The following is a 23,064-nucleotide window of genomic DNA, read 5'->3' as shown; positions in this document are numbered from 1 at the left end:
TGATGGGTGGGTAGGTGGGAGGCTGGGTGGATGAATGGATGAGGGAACAAAGTAGTAAATGCATGATGGGTTGTGAGTAAATAGGCCTGGGTAGTTTTTTAGGCTAATAATACAAAGGTAAATGAAGAGTCATAAATTCATACTCATTGAGTCCTTAATCCCATTCTTGTTAATTTGCTTCAAGGAAATAATTCAGGGGAAGAAAACTATTCTGGTCCCAAAAAGCTTTTCAGTCATGAAGTGCTTGCCCAGAAGGTGCAAGTTTCTGGTTTTAATCCCCAATAGTACTAAAAAGTAAAAAAAAAAAAAAAAATTAAGTTGCAGTAGCTTTGTTTCTAATATAGCAAAATCCGAGTAACTTTAAATGAACCATGGTCTGAGCTGCAAAGTAAATAAGAATAACATGTTATATTACATGTCCATTCAGATGATGACCAGTGTGACAGTGTAGACAACGGTAATCACATTTCTGAAATAATATTAAGAAAAGAACTTTAAAAATATAAGTTTGTAGAGCTATTCTGAAAATCAAATGGAGAGCCGCACCTGCTGGTACACACCTGTAATCCTAACACTCTGGGAGGTCAAGGCAGGAGGATCACAAATTTAAGTCCAGCTTGGGCAATTTATTGACTTAGAGAGATCCTGTGTCAAAATCAAAACTTTTTGAAGGACTGGGGATGTAGCTCAGTATAAGGCCCTGGGTTCAATCCCTATTACTGTCCCTCACACATGTACACACCTGAAATAAGATGGAAAGGTATTCTGGTGGAAAGAACACTACAGGCTCAAATGTTAGATCTCTTTTTAAATCCTCTTGTACCTCAGAAAAGTTATTTTAATGTTAGCCTCACTTTTCCACGTTCCTAAAGAGTGGACAATCAGCTGCCTCAATGGAAGGACTGCATTAGCTTTTATGGGTGCAGGTGCTTTGTAAACTGTAAAGCTCAAGCCACATGCTAGTCAAAATTAGGTGGCCTCTGGGTTGAGATTAGTAGAAAAGTCAGATAAATAAAGGGGCTGGTGTTAGAAGTGGCATTCAGAGAATTCAATCTAAATGGAAACAATGAAGTATTTTATCCATATCAGATTGGCCAATCAACATAGAACAAATAAAAAGCACACACTGAATGTCCAGTGCCTGGTTATACTAATGCTGAGCCTGGCTTGGCTGCCTGGGGGATGCTGCCCATCTTGACCAGCAGAGCTCTGGGGTGGACATGGGTAGTGGCCCAGGATGGAGCCTCTAGAGAGAAAGGATGCTGATGTTCTCAGTCCCAGGAAAAGGGATAACCCCAAGGCACCCGGCCCCCTTCACAGGCAGGATGCAGAAGCTGGCTCATTCCCAACTCTTCCTTCTCTTCCACCTCGGGGACCCAGAAGAGGTGAGTGGGGGCAGGGCCTGGAAGGGGACACTCACCAGGAATGCTGGGGGTGGCTGAGTCACCTGGCCTGAATGTCCATCTCCTAGCCTCTTCTAGTCTTAGACCAGGAATATGACTTAAATGCCGGGGCAGGGGGGCACTAGCCCTGAGTTCATGGAGTGGATAACGTAACGACCATGACACAGTAGCTACAATCCTCAATTACCCTTCATGACATCAGTGTGGGACATTTTTTTTTTTCTTTTCTTTGGTACCAGGGATCGAACTCGGGACCTTGTGCTTGCGAGGCAGGCAGCGGAACCACTGAGCTAAATCCCCGGCCCTGGGACATTTTTATGAAGAGAAAAATCTTTGTTTCATAAATTGCACTTGTGAGAAACCAGCAGGTGCTGGTGACCGTGGTTATGTCTTCCACAGCTGGAGACAGCCTCTACTGACCTGGGTGGGGGTGGGGGTTACCTCAGCTGACACCGGCCCATTAAGCCTCAGGAAAGTGAACAACAGATGGCCTGAGCAGGGAAGGTCCACGTTGAAGTAGATACTGGCTGCTCATCTGGAGCAACCAAAGCAGGGGCTGCAGAGAAGCTAAAGGTTCTGGGCATGGGCCCCATCCTCGGAGGTTCTGATGTGATTAAAAGAAGTGAATCATGAGCCCTGGCAGCTCTCAAAGCTCCCAGGTGATTCCATCCACAGCCAAGAACAAAAGATAAAAAGCCCTTGCCCAACCCTGTCAATCAATCAAACAGCAAGCTCTAACAAGTGCAGGCTGGTGGCGACCAGAAATAGGGTATCACTTCAGCCCAAGGTGCTGAGCCTCACTCCCCATGGGCAACAGAGATCCCAGGGTGCAGGGTGTGGCGCCCTGAGAAGCAACAGACGGACTTGATCCAAGCCCAGAGACCCAGGGGCCACCCAGGAGCCACCTTGGAGATTTGCCTTCTGCTCACCGCCCTCAGCTTGGCTCCACTGAGCTGAGACCCCTTGGCCCAGCAAACCAGCTTTTGGGCTGCCCCTTCCTCTTGCCTTCCTTTTTCCTCCCTTGCTGGGCTCCACACACTGGTCCTAATTGTCCTTACAGAACTCAGTCCGTCTTGGGCCTCTCACTGCTATTGTCCCAAGTGCACACATCCTCCATCTTGCTATTCTGCTGAGCACCAAACCTCCGAGGGCAGCAGACACCACCCCGCCCGCCCAAAGGTCCCCAAGTACAGACATGTGGACCACCTCAGGCCCAGATGAGCACCAGAACCTGGATGAGGAAGTGAACCCGAAAGCACAGACATTACCACGGTTCACAGTTTACTATGCTATTCCAAGAACCAGTACTGTATATAGTTTATTGTCCTGTATGAACAAAAAAAATTTCTTTTGAAGTACTGAACAAAGGGAGTGCTGAGCTACACCTTCAGCCTTTTTATTTTATTTGAGGCAGGATCTTGCTGTTGCCCAGGTTCCCCTCAAACTTCTGATCCTCCTGTCTCAGCTTCCCAAGTAGCTGGGATTACAGGTGAGTGCCACCACACCCAGCTTCAACAAACATTTTTTATTTTGTTTTTGCTGTGCTGGGGATCAAACCCAGGGCCTTCTTTATGCTAGATGTGTGCTGTATAACAAAGCTACATCCTCAGCCTCTTCAACAAATATTTTTGTACAAATGCATTTTAGTATTTCCAAATGTGGAATGAATCATAAATATCTCAATCATGGATTGTTTCAGGTGGAGAGAGAGCCTAAGGCTATTACCCTCTGGTATGTGAGAAGGCGCAAAAACTGGGGGATGGTGGGGATTTTGAATTGTAGTGGCAAACCCAGCCTAATGGCGCCCACATGGTGAGAAGGGAAGGCAATGGGCACTTCCATCTTTTTAGCAAAGCCCAAGGCTCTTGAGAGAATCGACTTTCCATTTGACGAGAGACGTTGTCCTCCTTGCTGGTAAAGGCTGAGCCTGTATCACCTTCTCAATGGGTGGGCTGTGTTGGGCTCAAACTCGCTTTCTTCAACCACAGTCCAGCCACTGCTGAATTTCAACATCATTTAAACTGTGGAAAGGGCTGGTGCGTGGTTTGAGTTGGGAGAGGTTTTTTCCTTCCTTTTAATCAACCCATAAGTCAATAAGCAGCTTGGGCCATAAAGTTCATACTTGGAGAAACCAAAGACCAAATCGCCATCTGCATTCACACCCAGGGTGGAACGCGACTGGTCCTGGCTCTCAAGGATTCGGTGTTTGCTGGAGGAACCTGAGCACTAGGTGCAGCCAAGAGAATGAGAAAGAGATGCTGTGTGCGGCCACGGCCTCTTCTCTCCCCACCCCAGAGCAACCAGGGAGGCCATGGGGAGGGACCTCGGCGTGGCTGCCTGCCAGTCTCAGCCCATCCTGCACAGCCCCAGGCCCTCGACGTGTTTATGTAAGCGAGCCCACTCCCCAGCCATCCCGATACCTGACATCTTCCTCAAGTGATTTCCTCCTGGATGTTAGGGTTTTCCAGCAGAACTTTAAGCTTTGGTTAGGAACCTTGTTGGGTTTGGGGATTTGGTTTAACACTATCCACCAACCCAAGCCTCTACTATCACGAGCTGGAATGGACAGGGTGTGGGGCGGGGGGGGGGGGCAGCAAAAGTCTTTGTCCCTGCCTCACTTAAAAGCCACGTTACTGTGAGCAAGTCACTTACTTCTATGGGTCTTGGTTTCCTCATCTGAAAAATACAAAGTGCAGTGTCTGTCGTGTGAGGTTATTGCCATGGTAGATACCACTGGTTACACTGTAACAGATTACACAAAAGTGACTAGCACCCTTGCTGCTAAATGCGGATTAGTCACATGGAGATTTGAATGGCATCAGGAAACATTCACTGCACTTCATTCTCTCCCTGGCAAGCTCCCAAGAAAATAGCATTTTGAGAACTTGGGGAGCAAAAGGATCAACTGCAAACACATAGAACCTGGCATGAGCTTCCACGTACTCAGAGTGATTTATTCCATCTCTGTGAGGGGAGAAATAGAATCTTTTGGATGGAAAGATGAAGGCTCAGAGTGTTTTCATTGATACCCTCAAGGTCACCCAAGTAAGGAGAAATCATAGTCATTACTGGCACACTGATTGAAGGAAAGAAAGAAAGAAGAAAAGGAAGGAGGGAGGAAGGGAGAGAGGGCGGGGTGGGGAGGAAGCCCTGATTTGCAGAATTTGCCAGTCTGCTGTAAATACCTTACCTGTGGCTGGTTTCTCAGTAACCAGCCAGAGCTGCTTCAGCCCACTACTGGACGAGCAGTATCAGAAGAAGACTCAGGTGTCCAGGTTTCAGGTAAAGATCATTTTGTAAGCCCATGCCTGCAAAGCTCTTCACCCTTGCACCAGGAAGGGACAAGGCTAGCTGAATCACCGGAGACTGCAGGCCTACCTTCAAGAACATTTTGGTTGGAGCTGTTCTGAGGACTTGCTTTCCATCTACGGTTTACCACCTGGAACTGCCCATCTCCTCTGATCTCAGAAGTCCAAGGATTTAGGGGCTGGAGATTTAGCTCAGTGGTTCTGCTGCCTGCCTCAAAAGTGCAAGGTCCCAAGTTTGATCCCCAGTATCCCCCCTAAAAAAAGTTTAAGGACTGGTACTATAGGTGTGGACCTGTATTTGCACTGGACTTCGGGTACTACCCAGTCCTCAGCCGTCCAGATGATGGGTGCAATAAAACCCCTCCCACTGCCATCTCCCAAACACAGTGGAGGAGCAGATATCCCAGGAGAGAAAAGACAGCATCCTGGGTCAGCTGTGCCAGAATTCTGATGCTGGTGTCTGAGCCTCTGGGTTGTGATAGAAAGTGGATGACCGTCTGAGTGATTGCACTGTCTTATGTGTCTTCCTTACTTCATTCTTCACCAAATCTAAGGCTCCACTGAGTGTAAACCACATGGTTGTTTTATTAACCACCAACAAAAGAAAAATGTTGTCAAACTCAAAGATGTTAGGCTTGAGATAATATATCTTAGACTCCATGAAATATGATACCGCTGGGCATATATGCATTTCCTTAGGAATAAGGAATCCATATATTCCTTTCCAGTTTGCAGCAGCTCATTAGATATTCCTCCAAGGCAGAGGTTGAGTCTCACTCACCTTTGTTTCTGTCCTTGGAGATCCAGCAGATTCAGCTGAGTGACAAAAAGCCTCATAGCACAGCAGTAGAATCCCACACTGATGGCCGTTCATACACAGCCCAGGCTCTGCCCTGTGAACTTCCCACTTCATTCCTGCAGCAGTCCCTTAAATGCACCAGGTTATGCCCACTCTGCAGAGCAGATAGCCGAGGCTCCCAGAGGCCAGGGAACTAGTAAACCCCTGCCTGGAGCTCAGTCTTCAGGTCTGAGACTCCTGTCTTCATTCACACAAGTTCACCCAAGAATTCTGCACCTCCTTCCACTCCTCCGGGCTCAAAAATATCTTATGTGATTTCTCTTTGGTGCTTGTGTTGCTAAAGGACTGACAAATTGTTATTGCTGTTGCTGTTACTATTGTTGTTGTTGTTTTGTGACTCTGGGGATTAAACCCAGGAAATACTGAGCTATATCCCCAGCCCTTTAAAATAAGTTTTTTTAAATTTTGAGACATCTCACTAAGTTGCCCAGGCTGGGCTCAAGCTGGTTATCCTCCTGCACACACATACACACACGAGCTGGAATTACAGTTATCTGCCACCAGGCCTGGCTTCTGATAATGTTTTAAAATTGGAAGTACCTTATTTTCTCACTTTTGCTGGGGTGTGGAGTGTTGCACACAATGCCAGCAAGAGGCTTCTCAGTGCTGGTGACTGTGGAGAGCTTGCTAGAAGCACACCTTACAGCCAGGTGTTCTGATGGAAAGTCCACTTGCCAAGCCCTGAAGGGTCCTCCAGTCCCTCCCTCAGAGTCTGACTTTCTCAGCCTTCCTGGCTTTCCAAATCCAAATGTGTCCTGTCAAGTCCTGTGCCACTCCTCTGTCCATCCCACACACATGGCCTCGCTTCCGGGACAGCGGTCCTCATGAAAGGTGGAGAAAATCCGAGTTGTCCTGGGATCAGAGCCAACCAGGCTGGGCATGGGGGAGGCATTTGCATGGGTGAAAGAAGGCACAGGAGCACAGACGGTGAAAAGCACTGCTGGTGCAGGCACTGCCTGCTATGGGCTCAGACTTTAGGATCCTAACACCTGACCTCCCCCTTCCTGGTCATGGCTTCCACAGTTTGGGGAAAGAACTACTCTAGGGAAAGTAGTCCAGGGTAGGTGTTTTTATTTTTTCCACATTCTTGCTCCTTTTGGAACAGTCTTCTTGTGCTATTGCTGCATGTGGGTGTGTTGTGTTTGGTGGACTTTTCCCCTGGCCAGCTGACATAGCTTCCAGCCATCTTTTCCCCAGGTAAAGGCAGAGGGTAGTGAGTATGGAAGGGGTAAAGCTGGTTTTGTGATTGGGCTCCACCGCTCTGCAATACATGAACATGGTGGATGTCAGCCAGCCTGCCTCTTGGATCAAAGGTTCTTACCTTGAATAAACAAAGTGCCAGACCCTACATGGAAGTGCTCTGTGTTCCTGCCCACCTCAGCCACCTAAGCACCATCTACAGGGGCTCTCACCAAACTTGGGTCATCTAAGAAGAATATGTGTAAATAAATTTGGAGGCTAGTTTAAGGTCCCTTGCTCACTAGCATGATTAATTATGCTTTTTTTAGTTTTTAAAAATTATACACTGGCAATCTGAGAGACCCTCTGATAGTTCCAGAGGACATTCGGAACTGACCATCATCTTTTTCTTGGCCTGCAGCTGCTGAGTTCATGTTGCCTGCCATCTCATCCACACACATGAGGGAGCTTCTCTGCAGGCATGGTGTCTGCCACACCCAAGGCTTCCACTTGGGTGAGCAGCCAGTCTGAGCCTTTTCCCAGCCCCCCAAGAGCACAGCCCTCTCTCTCCACTCTTGACAGATGGCTACACATCTGTGACAGGGACAGTGCATCCTTGTACCTGAAGCGAAGGATGGAGTCTGATACATAGTAGGCACTTAGCAATTTTGGCAAGAAACTGAGTTCTTCACGGAGACAAGTCAGATCGTTTTGTACGTGACCTTGGAAGGTCTACCTATCTACCCACGCTCTTCCGCTGTTCTGCTCGGCACAGCCTTTCTATTGGAGGAAAAAGCGGTTATGAAATCCTCGGAAGCACACTGGAGGCGGAGGGGTGGGGGCAGATGGAGAGAGGAAGTGAGCTGGAATTTTCAAGGAGTGAAATATAAGTGACACCTCTAAAAATTTAATTACCTTTGGATGGGACAGCAAGAAAAGGACAGTCTGTGGGGCACTACTCCCATCTAGTGGCAAATCTGCAAATGACAGCTGTGTTAAGAGTCTGAACCAAAAGGTTCCATTGTCAGGGTAGATAAAAAAATCTCATAATCTTAAAATACTGACATTCAAAGGGCTTCATTAGGTTCAATCACAGGCAGGTTGTCAACACATGCTGAGAACTCCTGCTGGCCCAGGTACGGCCATGTACTGGAGTAGTGGTGAGGGGGGCAAAAGCAGACTCAAGCCCCACCCCAAGCCCAAGAGCAGGTGGGAGCATCAGGAAGACTGGGATCTCACCGAAGAGCACATCTGCTTGGCCTGCATTCTTAGAAACAAGGCGTCCTACCCTCAGATCCACCCACCTTTCCCAGATTCTGTTTAGGGCCCCAGGAACTTAGCTGAGGAAAAAAATTGAACCTCACACTGAAATTTAATATATCCTTCAATTATGGATTAGGCAAAAAGCTGTGATAGTGGAAGCTATGACTTCATCATTGGTGGAAATTATAAATATTTGATATTACAATTGTAGCAGAGATCTCCAATCATTTGGTCATCATTACTTTGAAAGTACAGTGATTATTAGACCTGCTGCTAGATCTTATTATACTAATTAAGAAGCACATCCATTTCTAAGCAGTATTTTTTTGGTACCAGGGATTGAACTCAGGACCTTGTGCTTTCAAGGCAGGTGCCAGAACCACTGAGCTAAATCCCTGGCCCTAGCACATGCATTTCTAAATCGCTTTTTTAAATATTTTGATGCCTGTATTTTAATGTGATTTATTCCTTTGAAGTCTTCTTTTGTTTTGTTTTGTTTTTGGTACCAGGGATCGACCTCAGGTCCTTGTGCTTGCAAGGCAAGCAGCGGAACCACTGAGCTAAATCCCTGGCCCCCTCTTTTGTTTTTTAATTTTGTATATTTGAAAACATCCAAATAAAGAAGTCCATGGCACACAAAAAGTTAAAGGTCACTGCTCTGGAAGATCAAAGAAGGGTCAGGTGACCGTGAGCTAGCCAAGCCAGAGAGGGCTTCCCAGAGGAGATGGGACAGAGCTCACCTCTCTTGATTGAAAAGATTCCATGGAGCATTTCAATACAGCCCTTATCTGGATAGTGGGGACAGGATTTTGCAAAAGCAGAAGACAGGGAGGCTTCTATGACTTCTCCGGTGTTCACCTCAGCAAGGGCTCCCTTGGGAAAGAATCTGAGAAGCTACTTCATACTAAAAGATAAATGACTAGAGACAATCTCATTTCAGAATGATTTTCATACAATGAGACTCAGCATTTACAAGCACAAAGGGCAACCCTGTGGGAAGAAGGCAGCTGGGTAGCACACTGGCTCAGGCTTGCATCTCCCTGTCCCCCACACAGAAACCAAGGGGAGCCCACTGGAACCCCAGGAAGAGGAACCACCCTGCTTAGAGCAGCAGAAACGAGGCTGCTTAGAAGTCTTGGCAACAGAGCCTGGGGACGGGATCTCTAGAGCAGTGCCTCTCACAGTGACTAGAGCACAGGAGTCACCGAGGATCTGTTGAAACTAGATTCTGACTCAGCTGATCTTAGGTGGGGCCTGACGTTCAGCATGCATAACCTCTACCCCCAAACACTGAGTGGCATCACATTTCTCCGCACACACCTCCCTGCTACTGTGGTCCTTTGGTCCGTGAGAGAAAACATGCTGGCTCAAACAGGGTAGCAGTCCCAGTTTAAGCCCCAAATCCGTGGTTAGTGGGGCAGGGTGGGAAGGTGTGAGTGCTCCCACTTTCTTGGAGCAGGCAAAATGTGAGCCCAGCCTCCATCAGAGGGAGGTACCAAGCCTCAGACAGGAGGCCACCCCCTGAGGCAGAGGAGATCCTCAGCTGTGGCCCTGGGACTTCCTCTCTGGCTCCATGGAGCCTCCATGTGTCTCTACCACTGCTCTGTGCCATCTTGTCCCCACCCGGCCACTTGCCTGGGCTGCTGCTAAGATCATTGATGGGTTCCTGGCTCCCATTAACCTACAGGCCATAAAGATGGTCGCTTCTAAAGCCCTTAGGAAAGAACACCCAGGTGCACCTGGCTTAGCACCCATTGCATCCTTGTCCCTTCAGACATGGTCGCCATGCTCCCATCTCACACCAACAGAGTCCAGTGCAGTGCAGCACACCACAGACTGGCTCAGCCATCAGCCCTTACCCACTACCCACTGCACCCAGGCTCCTGACATCTAAGCCCTCCGCCAAGACCACCTTGACTTGGCTGTGTGTCCAATCTCTGCTCTCAGGTTCACAGACCATGGCCAGACCCCCACCCAATCTTTATAGAGATCTCCACCGCCTAGGGCAAGGGAAATTCGGCCTACTTCAGCCACTAAGACCAGTCCCACACACTCCCATCCCTGCCAAGGTACGAAGACCTCAGCCAGCTCTGTCCCCTCCCTGCACAGCAGGGCCCTGTATCCTTGGCCAGCACAGCTGCATGCCCTCCCCGACTTCCTGACCCCGTGGGAGGATGGTGGGAAACGCATGGCCAGAAAATGTGGGCTATGATTTCACACAGGAGGCCTCCATGCTGAGACACTGTCCCTTTCCACAGGGAAGTTCAGAGCACCTGCCCGCAGCCAGGTGGATTCCATGCAGTCCCCGGCTGTTCTGTGTTCTTCGAGGAGCCCCGCCCCATGCCCCTCTGCTTCGTGTTTTGAGGCAAGAGCAGACAAGAGCGTCTCTGGTCTGGCTTCTTCAGAGAGGATTCCCAGTGTCCTGGGGGGGGGGGGGGGGTGTCCCTAGATGCACAGGCTGGAACAGGTGGGACAGGCCAGCTCTTCAGGTGACCAAGTATCTCAGGCCTTACTGAGTGCTTTATCTAGTTTGTTTTTCATTGTGTCAATCCTCTTAAGCACTCTAGGTAACTTATTTTAGTTTGGGGTTTGTTTGTTTAAGACAGGGTCTCTGGGAGAGGGATTTAGCTCAGTGGTTTCACCGCCTGCTGCACAAGCACAAGGACCCGAGTTCAATCCCCGGCATCCCCCCCCCAAAAAAAAAGACAGGCTCTCACTATGTAATCCAGGCTGGCCTTGAACTCGAAGTGATCCTCCTGCCTCAGTCTCCCAAGTACTGGGATTACAGGCATGTGCCACAACATCCAGCTATTTTAGTTACTTTTTAGATGAGAAGCTGAAGTTCAGAAATTTCAAAGATAAAAAGTAGCAGGCCCAGGATGTCAACTAAGGTCTGGCCAAGTCCAAAGCTCAAGCCCATTCCTCACCCAAGGCTGGGTCTTTAGCCCCTACTTTAGAGACAAAGACAGACAGCAGAAATGTTCTCATATCTTCTGAAAAGCTCTAAGCAGGGTCTGTGAGAGAAGGCCAAGGTCTCACACCAAGGGGTGTGCAGGGAGTGGCAGATCATGCTGTAAATGTCCCAAGTCCCCCTTCCATCAGGAAAATATTCAATAAGGAAACACAGGGGGGTCTACAGGGCCACAAAGCCGGCAGGCACAAGCAGTGGCCAGCCATGGAGGGCTCCATCTTGACCGTGTTGGTGGTTCTGTCTTCAAGGACTGCCTCCCTTCCCAGGTGCCAACACAAGGTCCCTCCAGCTGTGCCCGGTCACCAAGACCTTCCAGACAGCCACCTCTGGGGAAATGGTTGGTGCCTAGGGACCAAGGCTTTTGGGAGGAAAGGAGAATAGGAACTTCCTCTTCAACAGGCAGGATGAAGTCCATCATTTCCAGAAGGCCCAGGGGACTGTTTTTAAGCTTGGGCCTGGGATGTTTTCAATGCTATCTCATTAAAATTTCTGGCAAAAGGGCCGGGAATTTAGCTCAGTGGTTCCGCCACCTGCCTTGCAACCGCAAGGTCCCGAGTTCGATCCCCGGTACCAAAAAAAAAAATTTCTGGCAAAGAAAGAGTTCAGATTTGAGGGAAAATACTATTTATTCTCCTAGAGAATGCTGTCATAATCTGAATTTGGCTAAAGAAGATCCAGCCAAGCAAGATGGCACACATCTAATTCCAGCACTCTGGGGGGATGAGGCAGGAGGACTGAACTTTCAAGCCTAGCCTGGGCAACTCAGCAACACAGGGAGACCCTGTCTCAAAAAATTTTTTAAAGGCTCATGATAAGCTAGGCATGGTGGCACATATCTGTAGTCTTAATACTCAGGAGGCTGAGGCAGGAGGACTGCAAGTTCAAGCCCAGCCTAGACAACTCAGTGACTTAGCAAGACCCTATCTCAGAATAAAAATTAAAGGGCTAGGGTTGTAGCTCAGTGTGAAAGCCCTGGGTTCAATTCCCAGTACGGCAAAAACAAACAAACAAGGGGGGCAGGGGATAGCGGAGGATGGTCACAGCACCTGTGGTAAGGCAAGCAGATGCAAACATCTGTACAGAACAGAACATGCCCATTGTGTGGTCAGAGAAAGGGCCATGTGGACAAAACCAAGTGCATGTCATTTTGTTTTATTGGTCATAGATCCAGAATTCATTATATAAATCTTTTAAAATAATGAGATATTACAAGAATAGTTTACAAGTCAGCTCTGATTGCACAAAACTTGACACAGGAAACCATTTTTACAAATAACATATGTTTTCTTATAAGAATACTTTAATAAAGAAAATAAGTCTCTATACATCTTGCAGCAAATTTTATGCAGTTTCTTTTTCCCATTCAACTATCATTTTGGCTTTTCCATTAAAGCGTGTCTATCATATCCAATAAACCAAATTCCCATCTGCAGCTACTTCTCACTTTCAAATACTACTGAGATTCACACTGTTAAAGAGATTGGAGGCTTCCCTTTCTACTCTCTCCTGAAAGAATTCATGTATTCAGGCTAAAAGAGGTAATTTAAACAATATTCCTTCAAGGGAGAACTTGGATCAGAGCTGGGGTGCTGCGCAGTGGTGCAGCACTTGCCTCGTGTGTGCGTGACCCTGGGTTGCATCCCCAGCACCACAAAGGGAAAGTAAAGAACTTGGATCAGCTTAATCACCACGTTTGGTGGAAGATTTTTCCACTTCCCACCTACACTAGAGCAGCTAACAACTTGGACCTCCCTTACCAAGTCTTCACATTCCCAAACCACAAAAAGGAAACCCTGGAAATAAGAATGAAATACAAATATTAAGAAAACTAAAAACATGTGCTACTGATGAGACACCACTTTTAAATTCAAAATCTCTCCCAGGTTGAAGATCACAGAAAAGAAGTAGAGTATGAGGGTGCGGCAGTAGTTATATAAAATACTGAAAATCTGAACAAGGTTAATGACTTAGGCAAGTGGTGTATCATTTCCAAAATGCCAGAGGATACAGAATCTTACACTCTGTAGTCAACTAAACCCAATACTTGACATTCTTACACTGTGGCTGTGACACAGCCTAATAAATAGCCACTCAGCCCAGCAGGTACTCACCTAAGCCATGGGAATTTTGCAAACACCGGCTATCCTCACTGGAAGAGGCAGGACCCACGGGGGATACGTCTGGCACTCATTCCAGCCCTTCCTTCCCTGTTACTGAAAAGTGTGTCCCCTTGGCAAAGCTTTCTGTCTTACTTTCCAGGTAGCATGAATCAAGGTCGAGAAATGAGCGGAGTTCTAAAGTTAGGTTCCTGAGTGCTTGGCTCCAATGCGTCAACATCCTTAAAAGGGCTGTTTCATTAAGCCCTTGTCCAATGAGAGATACAACAGCACTTAGGGACTACAGGATGCCCTGTTTCTCTTCTATTTCTCTGGATTTTTTTCTTTCTCACCCCAGTGTAACAAATTGCTACAGATTTTTACCAAAATGCTGCAGCAGTAGTTGCAAATGAGTTATTTTGTGTTACCAAAAGCATTCCATCACATTATCACAGGTCACGTTTGCATATAACTAGATAGCCAAGTAAGCTCTACTGTAGTGATTTTGCAAATTCAGCATAGTCAATGTATCCATCATTGTTCTTGTCATCATCTCTCAAAACACCATCTATTATGCTAATCAGCTCATCTTCGCTCATTAGTGGTGCCTGCTCACCTCCATCCTACAAAACAAATCAGACGATGATGAGCTGCACATTTACTGGAGGAAGTGCTTAGCTAATGTTCAAAATGTCCACATTCACACGTGTCCAGAAACTCCTTTAATGTAATATATGGCTATGTCTAGGAATCCACAGACTCATATCTCAGTTTGAGTCTAGCCTGGGCAAATGAGTGACTCAGCAAGATCCTATTGTTAATAAAAGGCTGACAATGTAGTTCAGTGTGAAGGCCCTGGGTTCAATCTCCAGTACTGCAAAGAAAGAAAAGCAGCGAGGGCAGCCAGGGCTCATGGACGGGCCACTCACACCCTTGACTGATTCCACCTCTATCACATCTCCCGCATCCACTGTTTCTTCTCCATGGCCACCGCTATCCTGGTCTGCCACGGATGTGGATCCCAGCTCCCCTGCCTCCCTGACACTGCTCTCCCCTCGGTCCATCGCTCTTGACCATCAGTCACCTCCACAGCACAAGACCTTCCTGAAGCCAAGTCCCTCTCCTGTGCAAATCGCCAGCACTCCCTGTTGGCTTCAGAGAAAACCCCAAGCTGCCCTCCTGGCTGCTGATGTGGTTACGGTGAATCAGAAGAAATGAGATCCTGATTTCAGCTTCCTCACCGAGAGGATGGGAGACTGTAGCCATGGGACAGCCAGTTCTCTAACCTGTATGGTATGACACAAACCCTCAGCACCCCAAGGCCCTCCACACTTTGGTGCCCTGATCTGCCATCTTCTCTGCTGTAACAGCGTCCTTCCCCAGGTGACCGGGGCTATAGCCTATCTTTTTAGGCACTGGCTCTTCCACTCTGCCGCACAGCAGGAAACCGGACACACCAGTCCAAGACAGAGTGGCAGCCTGGGGCCTCTGCTCTGTAGGGCACCTGCAGGAAGGAGCAGTGACCAGGAGACGCCGGAGCAGCAGGCAGACGAAGGAGCAGCAGCGCTACTGAGGCACAAGGCCAGCATAGACCATCAGAGCTGGGACTCTGCCCCCCGAGCCGCCGTCTGACCTACCTCCTTATGCACGTGAGTGATGGCTGTGGAGAGCTCTAAGCCGTCAAGCAAGTTATTGCCATCGTAGTCGTGCATTTTGAAATAATGGAGCTGCAGTTCTTGTGGGGACATCGTTGCCTCTGGTTTGTTAATGACACCTTCAAGATGCTCCATGATATGCCTAGAAACAACAGTCAAATTATGCCAAAACTGTGCAGACTCTGAAAAGTTCAAGATCTTAAGCTTGAGCTGCGGGCAGGGCATGGGCCTGTAACCCTAGCTACTCGGGAGACTGAGGTGAGAGGGTCCTAAGTTTGAGGCCAGACTGGGCGACTTAGCGAGACCCTGTTCTTAAAAAACAAAAAATTAACAAAAGGGCTGGATAAGCAGCTCACTGTAGCTACTGTATGTGTCTGTTTATGCACATGCATGTGCAGGTCTGTCTGTCTGTGATGAAAGAGAAAGACTGAACTCAGACAAATACTTTATCCCATCTGGACCTCAATGTGACATAATGGTGAGAAAGGAACACCCAAATGAGAGGTGGATCTCGGAAATAAGCACCCTTGAGCTGGATAAAAAGGAGGAGAGAAAGGACTGAAGTGCCCTTACTGGCTGCAGGTGGCAGGGAGACCCCTGGCTGGTGAATACGTACTCTGGGTTGTGCACCGTGTGCTTATCCAGGCCCACACTGCCGGGATGGACGGCATTGGCCCCAGGATCATGGGCTCTAGCACTGGAAGCACAAAACGCCCACAGCAGGCTGTACAGCAAGGGGGTTCTGAGCAGCCACAGGGATCTCATGGTCACCGGTACCTAGGAGTGGAAAACACAGAAGACAAAGGCAGTGCCCCAGAGCTTTCCTTCAAGACCTGACCTAGGACGCTTCTGGGAAACCAGTGGGGCAGCATGGCTGAGGAAGAGAGCACATCAAACTGGGCCTGAACCCAGCTCTGCTCCTACACTGTGAGACCACTCAAATGCGGAGTTGGGTCTACAATGCTTCCTGTGTACCTTCAGAGAGCCAAGCTGCTCCATGACAGCTTAAAGGGGTTAAAAGATGCATCCTGCCCACAAGCTTACAGTCCATGGGGAATAAGAGCAAAGAGATGGTGCATACCTGTAACCCCAGAGCTCTGGGAGGCTGAGGCAGGAGGATCATGAGTTTGAGCCCAGCCTAAGCAACTTAGTGACTTAATGAGACCCTATCTCAAAAATAAAATAATACGAAAAGGGTTGGCAATGTAGCTCAGGGTAAGGCCCTGGGTTCAATTCACAGTCGAGGAGAGAGAGAGACACAGAGACAGAGACAGAGAGACAGACAGAAACAGAGAGAGAGAGAGAAAGGAAAGGAAAGGAAAAAAGAAAAGAAAAGTAGTGAAGGGTACTAGAGAAAGAAAGAACCCCTAGGAGTTCAAGGGAAGAAATGTCCTTGAATGACAGAAAATCAGACTATGCTGATAGGCATGGCAACGCTTCAGGTGGACTGTAGAGCCATACAGGTATGGAAAGAACAAAGGAGTGTGGGAGCTAGGACGGGTAGGTGCAGACAGGTGGGGAAGAAAGGATAAGCAGCTTTGTCTCCTGGGTGGGCAGCAGGCAGCACAGTGGCTGGGGGCAAAGGCTGAGTAGGCCATGATGGCCACAGCTTTACACACCAGTCCCAGGGTGCTGACAATTCCTGAGGATTTATGTGGAACAAGCAACAATTCAAGACTGGAGATGAGATCAGAGCTTGGCTTCAGCCTGCTCATCTGGCAGCTCCTTGAGGAAGGTATGAAGTGGGGCAGAGTGTAGGCGGGACCCAGGAGCTGGGCAAAGTGAGAAGGCAGGTCAGGCCAACCTCTGAGACAGCCAGTATGGTAAAGAGGTCATCAACTCCTGCCTCATCCACCTCCAGGCTGCAACCGCAGCAAGTAACCTACCAGTCGTGACAGAGCATGGGAAAGATTACAGAGGATCTGTGATAGGACCCTATCACATCCTTCTGGAGCTTGGTAAGAGTTGGAACTATGTCAACGAGACAACACAGTCAGCCACGGAGCCAGCTCTGAGGGCAGGGATAGGATGAATACCTACCATGGCTCAGGTAGGCCTTAGTAACTGTGGCTCAGCTTAGGAGGTTTGAACTACATAGTGAGATACTGTCTCCAAAAAAAAAAAATTCACTTTTGTAAAATAAAAAGGTGTATGTATACATTTCACACACAATAAAAACTATTAACAAAGACTGTCTTGCATCACAAGACTAGGGGTGATTATATTTTATTTTTCTATTGCTTCAAAATAGCCACTACAAACATATTTTTCTTTATAAATACATACTTAATATAATCATTTGGATAATTTTGTTCCAATACTATATGGATAGGAGAATTTCCAGTTCATTCTCATCTCCAGAAATTAATTCGGGGCAGCCAGAAGCCACACTTCCAATTTTATCAAATAAAGTGTTTTGATCCCAGCAAAGCCACTGCCACTGTACCTAGTGCCAGAAAGTAAGGTCTCAAGTTACTCCCAACTGTGATTGTTGACCAGAGCAGAACCCGTTGTGAGCACACATCTTACAAGTTGAGGCACCGGTGGGGGGAGCCCTTGGGATGCACCTGGGGTCTGGCTGAGGGGCTCTCCCACAGGCTCCTGCCAAAAGGCTCCTGTCCATGGCTAAAGACCACTGTGAACACCATCTGGGAAACCCTGATGACTCGCCGCCAAGAGAGGATATTCTTGGCATTGGACACACGCTTGGCAAAGGGGTCCTTGGGAGATGGGGAGATTATTACCACCTGCACAGATCAGCAGCAAGTTTTAATGTTAATGTAACTGAAGATGAAACTCTGGAGATGTCTCTTAGATAGGTGGCTGTGCTGAGAGACACAGAATCCATGGCACCCTTTTCCTTAACTACATTCATGAATGCTTAGTATATCAAATTGGAGGGGGGCTCTATTTAGGTAATAATTCCAAAATGTAATCAAGTGATTAATACAGGAACTATGGGTCTAAATTTATCTCTTCTTCAAGGAAAAAAGCCAAGAATCATTGAAGTTGAACTTGTCCCATTTTGATTTGCTGTCGTAGGTTCTAACCATCAAGACACAATAAATGCCAGATCTGACTGCCACCTTACAAATTAAACTGCTTACATTCAAAAAGAAACACAAGCTAAGGGCCAGGGATTTAGCTCAGTGGTTTCGGAGCCTGCCTGGCAAGCACAAGGTCCCAAGTTCGATCCCTGGTACAAAAAAAAGAAAAAAAAGAAAAAAAAAAAAAGAAACACAAGCTATTCCATTCTTCCCAAAGAACAAATTGCATCATCCACACTTGGGCAGCTATTCAGCTCAAGGCCACAGGCAAACAGCCTGGAAGATAGGCCCCAGGCATTCCCAACTTACTGGACTTCAGGACTTAAAAAGGCCAGGCTGGAGGAAATCCAAGAGAACAGACTTTTTTCTGCAAGGTGACTTCAGACCATAATCTATGCCCTGACATTCCCTCCCAAGGAGCAGCCTCAACCCAGGGAGGTGCTGGACCACTGTCAGTAGTGGGCACCAAAACTGGACTCTTAACAGGTCCCTTTCCTGACCCTGCAGCCCTTTCCTGTCCCACAGCCTCTGCCCACACTGGTTCCATCTGTCCAGTGCTTCCCCCTAGGGCAGGTTCAGATGTCACCTACAGATTCTTCCAGCCAGCACTGGCTTAGTCTTCCTCTGACCTCAGTCTGCAGTCTCCCGCACTCACTTAACCTGAATGTATGGTCACATACTATTCTGTTTTTCTCTTTCCCTCTCTGAAGACCACCTATGTGTGGTAACAGGTCTTTTCTGTCTCTCCTTTACGCTGCTGAGCCCGGCTGAGCTGACCTGGGGTAGTATGCCCTCAGGTCTGGGTCAGGGCAATGAGTCTGGCACCCAGGCATGTTGTTCTTCATGGGTGGGGGGATCTGGTCTAAACTGGAATTTCCCTTGGAGGCCTCCCACTGCTGGTATGACCTGGCCTCCCTTCCCTCTCATTGTGTCATTGTCCCACCAGCACATGAGAATTTGAAGCCAGCCTTCCTCTAGCAGCTGCTGGCAGCTTTTCCTCCAGCCAGGGGCCCTCGGTTATGAATTCACTCTCAAAAGCAATCACACTCACCAACATCCAGATATGTTGCACCTGGAGCCAATGCCAAAGAAAACCCTGACCAGTACTTCCCCATTTGGCATTGCCATAATTTTGAACTAAGGGCAAAAAATAACCAAGTTCCTAGGCTAAAGAAACCTCTCTACATCAGCTGCCAGTTGAGAATTGGTCCTGAAAAAGCTGGCATTTAATAGCTTTAATTTGCCGGGCCCAAGGAGCAGTCATGCTTTATTGATATGTTAAACTAACATACGAATGGCCTGATACTACATGAACAGCAGCAGAATAGCCAGAGGTACTAAGGGCAGGATTGTGACCCAGGCAAGACTCCCCTCACACAGATCACAGCTTGGTGGACAGGACAGTGAACAGACACCCACAGGGTATGGCAGCAGCCCCAACTCCCACTTGGAATAACACGTGATGCAGGAGGCTTCTTTCAACCAAAGGATAGTGCCTCAGACAGAAACAACCCACGGAATGAACACCTAAGTCCAGAGGGGACTCAGTGCAATCTAGGAACTAAAAGATTCAATACAGTTGAAGACAGAACAGCGGAGAAGGATAAGTCTTGGGCTGAGGCAGGAGGATCACAAATTGGAGTCCAACCTGAGTAGCTTAGCAAGATTCTGTCTCAAAATATTTCCACAAAGGTCTGGGGATGCAGCTTTATGCAAAGGCTCTGGGTTCAATCCCCAGTATTGCAAATCCTGTGCAAGAGCTTGCAAGAGCTATGGGAATCTCCAGAAAGGTAAAAGAATGGGGAGAGGGAAGGGGATCTGTGCGATTTTGGTTGAAGATCATGGTTCTAGTTTTCCTGTACTCAACAAGCGACAGAGGACCAAGAAGGGATGCAAAGGAGCAGTCAAGGCTCAATGAGGGAGTCCAGAGCAGCAATGAAAGTGGCCTGAACCCGAGAGATGGAGAGGACAAGACTGTAAGTCTCCCTCGCAGGGGACAGAGACGCCTCTAGTCCGAGAGCCTCGGAGCCAGCCAGAGGCGAGGTTCACCGGGCACAGCTGGCCCCACAGCCTGGTCCTGGGGTCCTGGAACAGCCAAGAGGTCGGAGATCTCCCTGGCCGGCTCCGACTGGCTCCAATGCCCCCAGCAGGTCACTGACCTCCGCCCCCACGGTCAGGCCCTTCTCCCAGCCACAAAACCCCTCACCCAGGCGCTCCTGCCTTCGGTTCCGAGCCCAAGTCCCGGGGATCCGCCCGCTGAGGACGTTACCCGAGTGTAGTCCACGGACCTCGGCCCTAAGGTCCAGGCCTGTGCCACTAACCAGTTCACTCACCCTCACTGTACCCGCCGCGGATGCGAGGTCCTCCCGGGTGAGCCTCGCCAGCCCCAGTCCCCAGACTGCTTTCCCGGCCCGCCAGCCCCGCCCCCAGCCCCGCCCCCAGCTTCCTGCGCAAGCGCGCTACCTTATGCCCGCCCCTGGGCCCCGCAGCGTTTGCCCCAGGTCCACCTCTTGCGCACGCGCGCTCCCTTCCGCCCGCCTCTGGGCGCCGCAGACCCCCCCCCCCCCGGCCCGCCGCGGAACGGAGGCTCCGGTGAGTCCACGTGTAACACGCGGCAGACGCAGCTCCACCCGCCTTCCCGCAGGCCACACCCGGCTCCTGACGGAATTGGGCCACTCCGAGCTCGAGAGCCCAGCAGGTTAAGAGGGAGCCCCAGGCGCGCCCCAGGAGCGTGGTTCCGCGGGGGACATAGGGTGGAGGATGAGGCGGGCTCCGCAGCCGGCACCTGGCTCCTCCCCTCACCTTTGTGGGTCCCCGGCTTTGTGGGTCCTCAGAGTTCAAAATGGGGAGATCCTGACCTAGTACTCCCCTAACGCAAGAGCTAGATGGCGCTGGTCCCGGCCACTCCACTTCGAGCTTCTGCCCAATACATTCCACAAGCCGAGTCAGCCTCAGTACCCATTCATTCCCAGTTCAAGTTAAAAGTCCCAGTTCAAATACCACCTTTCCTGTGCAATTCGTAAAATCACAAAGCACTTTCACAAGAGAGCAGATAATCCCTGTGTAATCTTGCTCTCACTTTTGCTCTTATACAAGATTGTCATTCAGCGAATATCTATAGACCAGGTGAATAAATGAATGTAGAGATGTCATTTTTAAAATCTCTCCTCCCATTTGTGTCCATAAAGACACTTTTTTTTTTCATGTAAGTCCGGATTCAAAAAAGGAGAGACAAAAAAAAAAAAGAGACAAAAATTAAATAAATAGTAATAAATTTTAAAATTAAATAGATGATTCCTGATCCCTCTTTCAGTATCTTGAAAGTTGACCAACCACTGTCATTGACTATCTCATTCTCCCATTTCATCTGAGATGGAATTCTCTCAAATTATACCAAAGTTGGGCCGGGGATGTAGCTCAGTGGCACCGAACCTGCCTGGCAAGTGCAAGGTCCTGAGTTCGATCCTCGGGAAACAAAATGCACATGGAAATTATACCAAAGTAAAACCCCAGGATCCTTAAAGAGGCCCCGTTGACTCAATACCCTTTTTGCTTTCCTTAGTTTGGATTAGTTTGATCTAGTTCATTTCAGGTGCCCTGCACCTGCTGTCTATCCACCCATCCGTCCATCTACTGATTCATCCATCCCTCCTTTGTTCTTTTAATAACAGTTCTTGAGTTCCTTCTATGCATTAGGCACTGTCCTAAAAGCTAATAGAAATACAGATAAGATATGGAATCTTTAAGAAGATAAGTATCTAGTAGATGGATGGTGTCCTCATTCTATTTAACCAATGCGTCTCCCTTTTCTACAGATATTATCCTTTGTCATCTCTCAAGTCAGCAAGTGCTCCCTCTCAACCAGATCATTGCCATCAGCCTGCTCTATGGTTTCTTCCCTACTGTGCTACTGAAACCAACCTCTGCAAATCTGGTAGTCTCTTCTTTGATCTCTATTTTTATTTTACTTGCCTTCTCAATACTATTCATCACAGTTAACCACTTCCACTTTGAAACACTTTCTTCTCTTGTTTCCAAAACCACACACTCTTGGTCCACCTCCTACTTCACTAGCTCTTCTTAGGCTATTTTACTGGCTTCCCCTCCTCTGCTCAGCATATAAATATCAGAGTTCCCAGGATTCTACCCTTCTCTTTCTACCCACTCTTCCTATGTGACTTCATCTACTCCTATCTTTAGATACCAATTTTATGTAGGTGACTCCAGAATTTATCTCAGTTGGGATCCCTTCTCCCAGTAATTCCTAAGTCCCTTAAATAAATGCCTGCTTGACATTTCAACATGAATGTCTAACTAGCACCTCAAATTTAACATGGCTCCTAAAATCTTAATAAATGTCATTTGTCCATTTTACTAAAATAGTTAATTTTACTAAAAGTCACTGTTATTCAGTTGTTTAAGCTAAAATTCTAAAAGTTCTTGATTTCTCTTATTCTCCTACTTTACTTGTGTGTGTTTGTTTGTGAGGGTTGTTTGTTTTGTTTTATGAGATAGGTCTCACTATACAGTTCAGGCTGGCCTTGAGCTCACTATGTAGCCCAGGCTGGTCTTGAACTCACAGAAATCCTCCTGCATCAGCCTCCAGAATGCTAAGATTACAGGTATATACTGCCATGCCTAGCTTCCTTACCTTTATAACTAATCAGCAAATCCTTTTGATGCTACCAAAAAATATCCTGGCCAGGTGTGGTGGCACACACCTATATCCCAGCACTTCAGGCTGAGGCAGGCAGATTGCCACAAGTGTGAGGCCAGTCTGGACTACATAGTATGTTCAAGGCCAGTCTGAACTACATAGTGAGACCCTGTCTCAAAAACAAAACAAAGCAAAATATATCATAAATCTTCCTTTCTACCTCTAGTACTCTATCTAGTACTATTTCACTCCAAGGAACCATCATCTCCCATGGAACTACTGGAAAGTGTTTCTGTTATGGTTTAGATCTAAAATGTCACCCAAAAGTCTCATGTAAAGTTCAGAAAGTGACTGGATCACAAGGACTGTATCATCAATGGATTCATCCATTGATAAGTTCAGTAGCTGAATCTGCTGTAAGGAGGTAGAGCCTTGGTAAGAGGTGGGTCATTGAAGCATGACTTCAAAGAGTATGTTCTTGTCCCTGGCTCCTCACTTCTGTCTCTCTGCTTCCTGGCTGCCATGGCTTAAACAGCTTTCCTCCACCTTGCCATTTCTGTCTTGGAGCTGGCTAACCAGGGACTGATCCCTCTGAAACTGTGAGCCAAAATAAACCTCTCCTCCTT

At 48.0% G+C, this 23,064-nt stretch overlaps 1 protein-coding gene across 2 annotated transcripts; it reads right to left on the bottom strand.

Annotated features, from left to right (window-relative positions):
• Nucleotides 1–1,418: 1,418 nt before the first annotated feature.
• Mcfd2 (multiple coagulation factor deficiency 2, ER cargo receptor complex subunit) lies at nucleotides 1,419–20,702 on the bottom strand. Of its 2 annotated transcripts, none has more exons than XM_087216423.1 (4): nucleotides 20,584–20,702; nucleotides 15,351–15,511; nucleotides 14,717–14,876; nucleotides 1,419–13,702 (listed from the first exon to the last, which is right to left on the bottom strand). In XM_087216423.1, exons 2-4 carry the CDS (start codon nucleotides 15,497–15,499, stop codon nucleotides 13,571–13,573), a joined length of 441 nt encoding a protein of 146 aa, XP_087072549.1. In that variant the 5' UTR covers nucleotides 15,500–15,511; nucleotides 20,584–20,702; the 3' UTR covers nucleotides 1,419–13,570. The 2 variants fall into 2 exon arrangements, with proteins under 2 accessions (XP_087072549.1, XP_004839459.1); XM_004839402.4 differs by lacking the exon at nucleotides 20,584–20,702 and adding an exon at nucleotides 20,115–20,212.
• Nucleotides 20,703–23,064: the final 2,362 nt, after the last annotated feature.

Source organism: Heterocephalus glaber, unplaced genomic scaffold, assembly GCF_053883595.1.
Source record: "Heterocephalus glaber isolate CG9 unplaced genomic scaffold, H.glaber_assembly_v1.0 deba00001457, whole genome shotgun sequence".
In the NCBI taxonomy this organism is placed as follows: domain Eukaryota; kingdom Metazoa; phylum Chordata; class Mammalia; order Rodentia; family Bathyergidae; genus Heterocephalus; species Heterocephalus glaber.
The sequence above is the reverse complement of the archived record's forward strand: the minus strand, read 5'-3'. Positions and strand labels throughout refer to the sequence as shown.